The 12,285-nt window shown below is 36.8% G+C and overlaps 1 protein-coding gene across 2 annotated transcripts in view; it reads left to right on the top strand.

The window, feature by feature from the left end:
• Window positions 1–700: 700 nt before the first annotated feature.
• Window positions 701–12,285, top strand: part of ltbp4 (latent transforming growth factor beta binding protein 4) — a 90,919-nt gene continuing 79,334 nt past the window's right edge. Inside the window, exons 1-3 of one of the 2 annotated variants that reach the window (XM_077235544.1) lie at window positions 701–1,024; window positions 7,148–7,218; window positions 8,846–9,131. In XM_077235544.1, coding sequence (XP_077091659.1) covers window positions 831–1,024; window positions 7,148–7,218; window positions 8,846–9,131 — 551 coding nt within the window. In that variant the 5' untranslated portion in view covers window positions 701–830. The remainder of the gene's footprint in view (window positions 1,025–7,147; window positions 7,219–8,845; window positions 9,132–12,285) is intronic. The other variant, XM_077235543.1, reaches the window with a different exon arrangement.

Genomic DNA, 12,285 nt, shown 5'->3' with positions numbered 1-12,285 from the left:
TTTGGATGCATAGCTGTGACTGACAAAGCAAATGAAGTTAAGGCGCATAGTGTTTTAGTTTTTTTCTTGGATAGAAATCACATCAGCTATAGGTTCCTTTGATGCAAACATAGGAGTGTATTTTAATTTAACAAAGTGAATTTTACCATATATATATATATATATATATATATATATATATATATATATAAATGACAAAATTCTCTAGGAAGTGACGTCATTTTGGAGGGAAAACAGCACAATCTTGAATTCCGTGATGTAGCCTAAAAGTATCTTTATTGTGGATACGCATATAAAGGCATTTATTTTACATTTGTACTAGTTTTGTTGTAATATTTGTAAAGATTGTTTATATATATATATATATATATATATATATATATATATATATATATATATATATATATATATACGTAAATAAATAATTAAAAGCGAGTTCTAGTATATTCAATCTCCCCCTAAAAATGCCAGTACGGAAATGTAACGTATGGTTTCTCTTTGTCCCATTTTTTTTTTTTTACGCATGGTTTGTAAATGTTTATCTGTCTGACTGCCACACTCCGCACGCACTGCTCCATCAGTCTGAGCTCTGATTGGCTGTGTCTACTGGCTGCAAGACAGACTTCACTCTGATTGGCCCAAAGTTTTACACGCGTCTCTTTCATTGATGTGAGTCAGTGTGTGCGGTGAGCAGCGCGTCTGAATGGAGAGAATCCGTTCAGCTTCACAATGAATGAGGGCCATTAGTGTTGACGGAGCACTGTGCTGAAGTCATTTACTTACTTTCAGAACAAAACGAATCAGCTGCAACTCACTAGGTCGGAATAACGATGTCAGAACTATGGAGACTGTCATTTTGCATGTCATTTCTTTCCATGACGATCGCAAACTCCTCAGTCAGTCATCAGATCAACAGGTCTCCTCAGATGTCTCATGATCTCATCCATCCTCCACAAAGCAGGAGCAAACCGCAGAGACACCGAAATCAGGGCAACTCAACGAGAATACAGATAGATTTAAAAGGGTAAGTGTTGAAGTCAGCACAAAAGTCTTTACATGACATGTTTGTGGTGATATTGTGGTTAAATGATTGAATGCATGTGAATATGTGACCTAAACAACAGTGTGGAAACTAAATAGACATCTATTAGCATATATATATATATATATATATATATATATATATATATATATATATATATATATATATATATTATTGCTTTAAAACGTAATTTCACACTCTTCAAACTATAGGTTATTTATTGGCATCTAATTATTCATTAACAAATAATTTTCAGTTTCGGATGAACGTTAAAGGGTTAGTCATTCGTTAATTGACTCACCCTTGAGCCATAATGGGACCTAAACCTTTATAATGGGAGTGAATAGAGCCTGAGTTTTGTCATGTGTCGGTCAGAGGTACTACTTCAGCCGGAACTAGACTTGCATACGGCCGTTAATGGAAACCAGTGTTTATAGTATATATAAGTTATAAATATGGATATTTTTCTCATAAAAACGCACCGCTTCGCTTCAGAAGGCTTGTATAAACCACTGGAGTCGTACGGATTACTTTTGTGATGGATGGAGGTACCATTCACTCCCATTATAAAGCTTGAAAGAGCCAGGATATTTTTTATTATAACTCTGATTGTGTTTGGCTGAAAGAAGAAAGTCATATACACCTAGGAGGATGGCTTGAGGGTCAGTTAATTATGGGATAATTTTAAGTTTTGTATGAGGTAACCCTGTAAGTACATTTAACATCAATAGAACGTTTTCATTTCACAAAAAAAGTTATTTATGGTGAAAAGAATTTTCTTTAAAAAAAGGTTATTAAAATGTTCTTCACAGTATGATTTTTTTAAAAAATATCTGTTCACTGACAGATTCTTTGGGGCAAAATTCCTATTTTTTATTTGATCCCATTAAGATTCTTTAGGATCAATTGCAAATAATGATTGGAATTCCATGTCTTTGGACCTTGTAAAGATGGACCATAACTCCAAATAATGAAATAATAATGCACTTGGTATTCAGTTAGTAATCAGTCTTTTAGATTTTATTTTCTCCTGTTATTCTTTAACTTGTAAAGGAGTAACATGTTGTTTCCCTCACCTCATCTTGACCTGGCACCGAGACCGGTGCGGTTTTCTCTTCACTGCTTCTCCATGTCCAGTTTACAGGCCCAGTGAGACATAGCAGAGCACTTTACTTCAATCACAGTTCTTTATATAACCAGAATGACATGAAAACATTGGCCTGTCTTTTGTTCACAGTTGTAACATTAAGTCAGATGTTTCTCGGGACTCACTCCGGAAGTGTTGATCCTTCAAGCAATGAGAGGAATTCCTGATTATCCTGAAAAGTTGGAGACTTAGTGACTGGTCTTTGTAAGTCATAACAGAGCAGGAAATTACTTACCCTTCTATTCATATTCATTTCGAGGTAGCCAAAATGCCACTGAACCTTTGTAAGAGTTCACCAAGGATGCACCACCGCTCTCCTGTAACAATCCCACCTCCTCTGGACTTCATGGTGCTTTCAGGTCATCCGAGGACATTGACTGTGGAAACACGTTCATCCCGGGGGAATGGGATTTGGCGGCAGGGGGAATATGGTAGCGTTTCTTTCACAGCACTAGAAGGAGAGCCAGCAAGCAAGCAACAGCCGCCATTTCACCGTCTCGGTTAACTATAGACCCGATATAAGAGGCTTTCTTTCAACTATCCAACAGGGTGGTTCCCTGAAAACGAATAGTTCACTTAGGAACATTTTCCATGTTGCATTCGCACCGACATTAGGAACTCTGAAGTGACCTAAGCCACACTTGTTGTTGTGAATTTTATTTTGACGGCGCTGAGAACGAGCCTTAGCATTCTCGTGTTCATTAGTTTACGATCTGTCTAACAGTTCTGTCTAATTCGCTATTAGATATAACTGTTATACATAGAAAGTAGACAGTAATGAAAAGGTATTAGCGTATGCCTATGATAAAAATGGCGGATGCTGGTGTTTCGTGTACGTTCGGCCAATCCGTGAACACTAACGTCTGACTGGTAGTTCCTATAGACCTCATGCGCCAGAGAAACGAGCATATTGAATATTGTCAAATATTGGTGAATAGAATATTGTCTTTGAACTTCTGTTTTTGCGGTCGCTCTGTATATCTCTATGGCATTGCTGTCCAGGAGTAATTAGCTAAGTGGATTTACTTATTGTAAAGTTAGGGAAAGTTATCATGAGGATTGTAATGTTTAAAGCAGATGTCTTAACAAATGTCAGTAGACCGGGAAGATTTTAAAACGAGCCGTTCATTCATAAATACGCAGGATCGCTGTGAAAATACAGACCAGAAGAAAAGACAACGAGCGCAGCGCTGAAAAGGGGGCGGGGCTACATAAGGTCTACAGTGCTGGTTTAGACCGACTCTGGAGTAGGAGTAAATTAGTTTATCCTAAAGGAGTTCCTAGAACTAAAATCGTTTCCTAGTCGCTGCAGTGCGAACTCGCCAAAATCCAGGATTCTTCCACCAATAGTTCTAGGAACTATGAAAAGGTTCCTCCGGTGCGAAAGCGCCTACAGTCCGGCTTTGAGTAACCCACTTTCTAGGCAAAATAACCTTGAATTGAGTTACATGTTGTTCTTGCCAATATAACTTGCCAGATGTAGATATTCCATCATGTAAGCAAAGTCAACAGTGATTACAAGCTGTTTGGTTTCATTTCTTTGACATTTTCTGTGTGTAGCCTGTGCGGGTCTGTTAAATTTTCACTGACAGCCCAAATTTTGCCTTGTTTTAGCCTATAGACGTCAGGGCTGTGTTCGGACGCTATTAGACGTCTTTTAAATGCAAAATTGCTTGCTGGAGAAGGAGGGTGATGTTGTGGAGTTTAGTAATGCTAACAGGCCGACTGCAGGTTCAACAGTTCAGAGCTCATGAAGGCCAATGGCTTCATTTCAGAGCGCATCAACAGAGCCTTTCACACCTCTGAGATCTCAAAGGGAGACACAAACCTGATTATTTCCTCCTTTTTTGAAGGAGGTGCCAAGCAAAGTGGGAGCTTTGTGACGATCCTGCAGTTAACCCACACGTCTGACCTTGAGGACCGCTGTTGAGCTTTTATTGAAGCTTCTCCATGGCTCTCTGTTACGAGGTGCTGGAAAAAAGAGCCGGGGCCAAGAAGAAAACCATAAACCTTTTTTTTTTGTATTGCACAAAAGTAAATAACATTTTTGAAATATAAAAGGTTCATTTGTAATCTTTATTTTACAGCCTCTGCTCCCAGTAGTGTTGGAGGTGCAGAGGTTTGCTCGTTTGGAAGATGTAAAGTTTTGCTCACTGCCTTGTTTCTTTGCGTTCTGCTCACACAGAGAAAACACAGAGCTGATAGTAGCTGGTAGGCCGAGGGAATAAGACACATGTGGGTGCAAATGCAGCTGGTGAAGAACAAATGTTTTATTCTTTACATGATATGCAAAAGCCAGCCTAATCCTCCTTCAATATTAGTTGATTTTACGTTTTCACAAAAATGACCGTTCTGTCATCATTTACTCACCCTCATGATATTATAAACCTATATGCTAAAAACCTTTAAGTATAATGCATTTAAAAGATATTCATAATGTATATTATAATAATGCATTATATCTTTTTGTACATAATTGTAACCAAAATGAAAATGCATTGTACTATTTTCAGATCTGAAATTGGTTGTTTGTCATGCGTTTGCATTATACTTACTAATGTTGTGTTCAATAAGTATTATAACGTGGTTACAATTAATCATGAAATCATACAATGTACGGTATAAAATGTATGGCTGGATGCATAAAATGTAAATGTAAGCCATTATTAATATACTTTTATAATGCATTATATATAAAGGATTTAAGTGAAGTGTTACCGACATGTGTTCTACTGTGGAACACAAAAATAGATATTTAGCAGAATGTCCAAGCTGCTCTTTTCCATACAATGAGAGTGAATGTTGATCACGACTGTTTTTAGTTCCGCTCTAACCACTTTCATTGTGTGCAAAAAGCAGCTCTGGAACAACATAAGGGACTAAATAATAACAGAACTTTCTTTTTTTGGCGAACTATTCCTTAAGAATGTCCAAATCTTTTTGTTTCTTTTTCAAATATATGAACAAGTTGTCCGCCGTAGCCATGTGAACAGAATAAACACAGACATCTTTGATCATTATCAGGTCTTGCTGTAATGGGATCCTCTCAGCTCTGTAAACATCTCTCACGTCTCATTGGGAATGTATCGTTTAGGTGTCGTCTCCACATTAAAACCCAAACTGGGTGCAGAAGTCGATGGCAACTTTCCATTCTGTCAGTGCAGACCCTATTTGGGTCTAATAGGGGCCCGAATGAAGGGTCGAGGCCTTTATTTGGAGATCAGACAGACAGACGGATGGTAAAAGGTCTCAGTGTTATGAGACATCTCAGCACAGCTTCAGTTTAAAGGGATAGTTCAGCCAAAAATCAAAACAATGTCATCATTTACTTACATCATGTTGCTCCAAACCAGTATAGCTTTCTCTTTTACAAAGAGTGTACTATTTACTGTTTCATACGCTAGAATGAGCACTAGCCTTCAAAAACTCACGCAAGCGAAATAAAAGTTTCATGTGGTTCATTCAACTCATACTCGTGAGTCATTGAGAATCATTGAGTCAGTGAGTCGAATCAGTCGATTAATGAAAAAATCATTCTGAACTGATTTGTGAACTGAATCTATTGATTCATTGAAAAGATTTGACTCAAACATTATTTGGATGTTATTGTTTATTCCATGAGCTCTCGTGAACACGGTAAAGACTAGGGGATGTCAAGTTTTTAATTGAAAAACGACTCTGAAAACTTGGTATACAGCGCTAAAGTCATATTGACTGATACCTATTATTTTTTGAACTTTTGTTTTCTTTTTAATGCTTGAAAGGTTCAGATCCCTTTCATTGTAAATGCATGCAAAAGCAAAAAGAAAACAAACAATCGGAAGAATTCTTCAAAACCCAACCTTGAATGTTACATGGAAGTAAAAAAAGCCATGTGAGTTTTTAATTGACATGGGGCTAATTTTCAATTCTGCGTGAACTATCCCTTTACGGATGCATTTTTTCAGTTTGTCCAGAACAGAAAGAGAAATAAAAAAATTCACCATTTTGTATTGTTTCACAAATTAATTCTGCTCTTTCATTCACAAGCAGTTTAAAAAAAAAATTTGCAGCATAATATCAACAGAGAAGTTTAAAGCTCACATATTGATCAAATGGCTTTATTTAGTGATTTTAGTTCAATCTCAAAGTCTGTGTGAGCGGAGTTAGCTTTGTTTGCTCTCAGAAGGTTAAAGGTCATTCTGAGCTCCACGTATCCCGGATGGCTCATGCCAGCTCTGTCTCAATCGGCTTACGCTGCACATCATCACCGGTTCCAACAGTGTCCCTTCAGAAGCCATACAATAAAGGCACATACTGTAACTAATTAGCAAATCCCAGCCGCCGCTACAGAAGGCTCATGTTTCTGCACTTTTAAAGCAAGCGTTGTTGGGCTTGTGTTGGTGTGCTAATTGCCTTTTCTCCCAAACGCAGCTATATAAACAGATGCGGCCCAGGAGTCTGAAGAAGACTCTTAATCCAGCAAAGTTTACCCACCAGACGGGACAGCCAACGCAACTGTGGGAAAAACAATATTTCTCATGTGTATGGGCACAGGGAGGAGGGAGGCCCGACGAGGGGGGCGTCTATAACAAACTCGCTCCCCCTTCATTTTTATTCATCGCCGCTATTTGTCCAAGCTGAATACAACACGGGGTGAAGGGTCAGCTTAAACCCAAGGCTATTCACTCAGTCCAATGCATCTTAAGGGGCCCAGGGCCACGGATTGTAAGTCTTTTAAAATCGTGCTTTCAGAAGTGGTTAAAATGTGATTATGCCGGACAGATTGATTTGGCATGGAGCCTCGAAAGGTGAAATAAAAGTGAAAACAATTTCTAAAGACAAGCAGACTCTATGCTTGTGCATTGTGGCATGTGATGAACTTTACTTTTTTTTTATTTTTGTTCCTGTCACTCCTAGAGCTTCACCCTTGATCTCTCTGTCTCTGACACTCTTGATCTCTGTCCGTTTTCCTCCAGGCCCAACGTTTGTGGCACCAGGTGCTGTTATTCATGGCTAGTCAACCCCAAGACCAGGCAGTGCACAAAACGTGAGTATCTTTTCAGGGCCATTCAGATGCTTTTATACATTTCTATTATTTTCATAGAAAGAGACACTTATACAGCTCTGGCACAAATCCTCCTCATTTGTCTGATTTTGAGGCAGTGAACTGAAGTGTGAGCACAGCAGCTGATGAACGACTTCATGCACAGAAGGGGAAACATTAAAATGTATTATATTATTAAGTTAATTAACCACAATTCTTTTTATGATATTTTTATGTGTTCTTAAAGACTTTTTGTTCAGTCTACATAATTTTTTATGATTTTAAAAAAGTCAGATTGTAACAATATATTCATTTTAAAATGTACACTGTAAAAAATTACATGATCAATAAGCTACAGTATGACAACATATGTTTTTACAATGCTTTAACTCATCAAAATAAGTTAAGCAATTTAATTATAAGTTATACAAAATTCAAATATTTTGTATAACAACTATTCAAGTTGATTGTACTATGTATATATATATATATATATATATATATAATATAATATAAAAATAAGAATATTATTATATTAATAATAATTATATATGAATGTGTGTGTGTGTGTGTGTGTGTGCGTGCGTGCGTGCGTGCGTGCGTGCGTGCGTGCGTGTGCGTGTGTGTAATTTAATTTTAACAGAAATATAATAAAACTTTAATAAAAATAATGGCGTCATCCTGCGTCCCCGTTGGGAGTTTGCTGAGACCCCCGGTTGAGAATCACTGAGCTTTCAGTTAAACAGATCGAATGAAGTCACAAAACAAAGATTGCAGTAGATTAAGACCCCCTAGTCATTTTTGTAACATTCTGCCTAAAATGAAATATTTTCATCGTTTACTCTATATGGGGCATATACAGTCAGCCAATTCTGATTCTGTATTGTTTTAATGGAATTTGCTGTTTTTATTACGTGTTTTATGTCATGCATTCAGTCTTGAGCAGATGATTATTGATAAAGACCCCTCAGCCTGTGCGTTCCCTTTTGACAGGCATTTCATGAAAAAGTTGTGTGTTACTTAATTGAGTCCATATTGAGTTTTCAATTAATGCTCATAAATTCAGGTTGGAGATTAAAATCTGTTCTTAATTTGTTCGCACTCTGTGTTCATTGTTCCAGTATGTAGAAGTTACTTGAAAAACTTTCTGTGTTTTATTGATTGATTTTATTAGGCTCATGTGGTTTATATAACATGTTAAATATTTTTATGTATATTACGTTCATGCATCTTACTTACAGCAGTAAAAATGTACTTTATGTCTGTTTGTTTGGATGCCTGAACATTATAACAATCATTTCCTGTAAGTAGGCCAAACCTTTGAATGCCATGTTGAGGCAGCGCCTGAGCTCAGACGCACAATTAATCCAGTCCCTCAGCTTTACATTATAATCCACACCTTCCTAATCCGTATGTAGCTAGATTTACCAGCTAATAACTCACCCCTTGACCCATGTGCCTTTTAAAGGGCCAGTGCAACTCAAAATACTTCCAATGTTCAACTGGATATATGTGTTGTGCCCAAAAAAATCACACCCTCAATAATTTAATCAGGAAAATAATGCTATGCAAAGTAGTGGAAAACCATTAATAGAATGGAAAAATAGTTTCTCTGTTGTTCTCCCACTAGCAAGATGTCATCCGCGCTGCCATAATAAAGCAGTCTGTCGCCGGGCGAACATCTGTCAGTGTCGTCCAGGCTTCCACGGCCATCGCTGTGAACATGCTAATGTCAACACGACCTCCAGCACCTGGTTTGAGACGCAGCCTGGTCCCATCGAACACTCGTACACCGCCACCACGGCAACAGTTACCATGGCAACGCCTGCATCCAACACCATCCACCCCAACATCTCCACATCTGCATCCAGCCCAGATGCAAGAAAGACACACTCATTACGCTGGCAACCGCCCAGGTGAGTGGACTCTTCAGAAGGGATGTGCTGTACACTAAAGTGTCTATATTAGTCAAAAAGTGCTGCTAGCTTACACTGGTAATGGACAGTCATGCTGAGCATGTTGCATTATGGCATACTGGGTTTCATGCAGCGTTGTTTGGAATTTTCCTACAGGAGGCGCTCTCATACTACAAATATACTGTATGCATGCAGATTGCAGAATTTGCATTTGTCATATTTGATTGAAGATATTTCTTGTTTATGCACAACTGACTCATTTAATTTAATTTAATGTATTAATTTATATAGCATATTTAATGCAACAGCTTTTGTCCAAAGTGCTTAACAATCACTAAAGTAATAAGAGTACTGAGAGAGAAATAAAAAATAAAAATAAAAACAAACGCACAAAACATAGACAAGGTAATGATCAAACACCCATCATGAAGATTCCCAGGAATTTCTTCCTAAACAAGGAAGAAACAAGGTTAAACTTTGTTTAACTCAGTGTTTGTTCAACTCAGCTCATGTCTGGAGACTTTCATTTTAAAGTTATCAAAACTACTAAGTTCATTAGGTGTACAATTTTGTTATATGGAAAAAATGACATGGTGCGGCTTTAAGTGTTTATAAAACAATCGTTCAAGATTTGCTGCCACAAAGTGGAAAAATTACAGTTAACCGTATGTGTTTTGACTAAAAATACTGCAGTCAAATCACTTTTCCACATATCTTACTCAATGTTGAAATTATACCTAAAACAGCAAATTTCCAAAGGAAAATTTAATCATTTGTTTACAAACAAGTATTCATTACCACAATAAGCTCATTGTTTCTGCCTTTAATTATTACATTGTTTGAATTAATGTATTTTTAGCTAACTGTGATTTTGTATATGTAAGACATAACTTGCATTAATGCATTTTGAAACGATGTGTATTTCGAAATGCACTATACAAATAAATGTGAATTGAATTAAATTGAAATTAAGTATGCCATTACAAATATCAAGCACATAAAGAAACAAACAGACAAATAGATAAAGCAAGATAATGATATAAGTAATATAGCTAGCAAATAGCTTCAAGTGTATTTTATATTACATTTTGTGGACATTCTTTTTCCAAAAAAAAACAAAGTGTGTGTGTGACTCGGATTTGCCTACAGGAGGCGCTCTCATACTCCAAATTCATATCTACTGTAAACCGGCTCTACTTCACTCAGTGCCAGCACAAGACTATATAAAACTAGCACATTTCAGAATATCGTTGTTTTTAAATGCTCTTCTTTCCCACCTGATGTAGTAAGCGGGAAGAATACTTTACTACTTAAATCTGCTTGAGGGATTCTTCTTGTTTACTAAAGGATTGCAAATCCATCCATATGGTAACCAGCTGTTACATCTGTACACACTGATGTTAGGTATATACTTTCTTTCTTAATACAGAGACCTTAAGTAACCCTTATCTTCTCACAGCTCGCTCTCTACCCTGAAATGAAAAATAACGCTATCTCTAATCTCACCTAATGTTTTGCCAAGGTGGATAATGTGGAGTAGAAGATGTACTGCTCACTCTCAAACTGACATATTTATTTCAACTGGCTGACCCGTAGGCAGATGCTTCTTTTATATTGTATTCAGATGACAGAGGATGCAAAAGAACAAAAGGTTGTGAAGAAAAGTGTTATGATTGGAGAGCCACACCTCATCTGATCTAAGATTGATGGAGCAACGAATGCCATAAAGTTAAGAAGTCTTGCCCTTGTTGGAAGACTCTGATCAGAGCTTCGATATTCAAGATGGAATATATTTACTCAAGAAAGTGTATTTGCAGTCATGGTTAAGAAATAGTTTATGACACACCAAGGTATCATCTTGCAACATCTTGATTTAGATGTTTTTATGGTGAATAAAAGACAAGAAAAAGTGTTTAGCTTATTGTGTAATGCCAGGGTTTTCACAAGGAGATCCACAAAACAACTGTTTGTTGGTGAATTAGCCAAAATAATAATAATAAACACACAAAATGTGTAGAACTTTGTGAAGAATAAGTGTTTGAATTGTGTGGGAAATCTTGTGGCGATTTCAGTTTGCATGATAATATTGCCTGTCAGAGTAGTATCGACACACTTTCATATTTTAAGACACTTGTTTTCCTCCAATACAGTTAAAGCAGAACTTATTTAAAAATATAATTACTAGTACAGAATCCTGGTTTTTTTAAAGTCCCCCTGAGGTGCAAAATCAAGCTGTTAATGTTGTTTATATGTCTATGTGGTGTTTTTAATATGCTTTAAAACAAACCATGTGTAAATTCATAAGTCGACAGCATTGCTGAGTATTTTCTCCTTAAAACTGCAGTGAACCAAAGACAAAAACACGGTTTGAAATCGCTGGTGTTTCTGACATCACAAACTACCTTGTAACCAATCAGATCAACGTGTGATCGTCAACGAGTGGATCTCTGAGCTGAGCGAGTGAGTGGAGGCGGGGCTCATTTGCATATTCATAGAACCGCATATACTAAATGAGGCAAGAGTGTAGAGCTACATTCAAGCTATTTTAAGGCATGAAGAAATTATTTAAATAGGTAATTTTGGTGATTAAAGATGAGTTTTAAGTGATAAAATTATTGACTACAGTGGGACTTTAACTTAGGTAAAATTGCTTTATATTATCGATATCTAATACCATTTTCAATACCACAGGGAAAAAAAAAATTGCCACAACATCAAGTGCAAAACATTTGTGAGATTAAACATTATAATCAGAGTGGGATTATATACCACTACTACTACTAATAATAATATCTAAGACAGGAATAAATTACTATTGTAATACAATAACTGGAAAATAAAAAAAGGAATATTTCAAAATAAGCATGTTAAGTGTGCAATTAATATACCTATGCTTTATTGTTTTTACTTGCAATAGTTAAATCCTTACATTTTTATTTATAAAAAAAATCTGTATTTTGGCAACATAAAACCAATACAGTTTGGTTTTGTGTCCTAGTTTGAGAGATTTACTGCCTTTTTTGAGGTCCTTCTCAGATCGGACCCTCTCAGACTGCATGATGTCAGACTGTTGAGCAAGTCCTCTGGTGAACCTAAGCTTGGGAAGGAAGGGCCTGCCCTGTGGAAACTGTTCTCTCACAATAGACTATTGAAA

This window comes from Siphateles boraxobius, unplaced genomic scaffold (assembly GCF_051911475.1).
Source record: "Siphateles boraxobius isolate OS27281-9 unplaced genomic scaffold, OSU_SipBor_1 198, whole genome shotgun sequence".
NCBI classification, from domain to species: Eukaryota; Metazoa; Chordata; class Actinopteri; order Cypriniformes; family Leuciscidae; genus Siphateles; species Siphateles boraxobius.
Note: the sequence above shows the minus strand (reverse complement) of the source record. Positions and strands in the feature narration are given on the sequence as shown.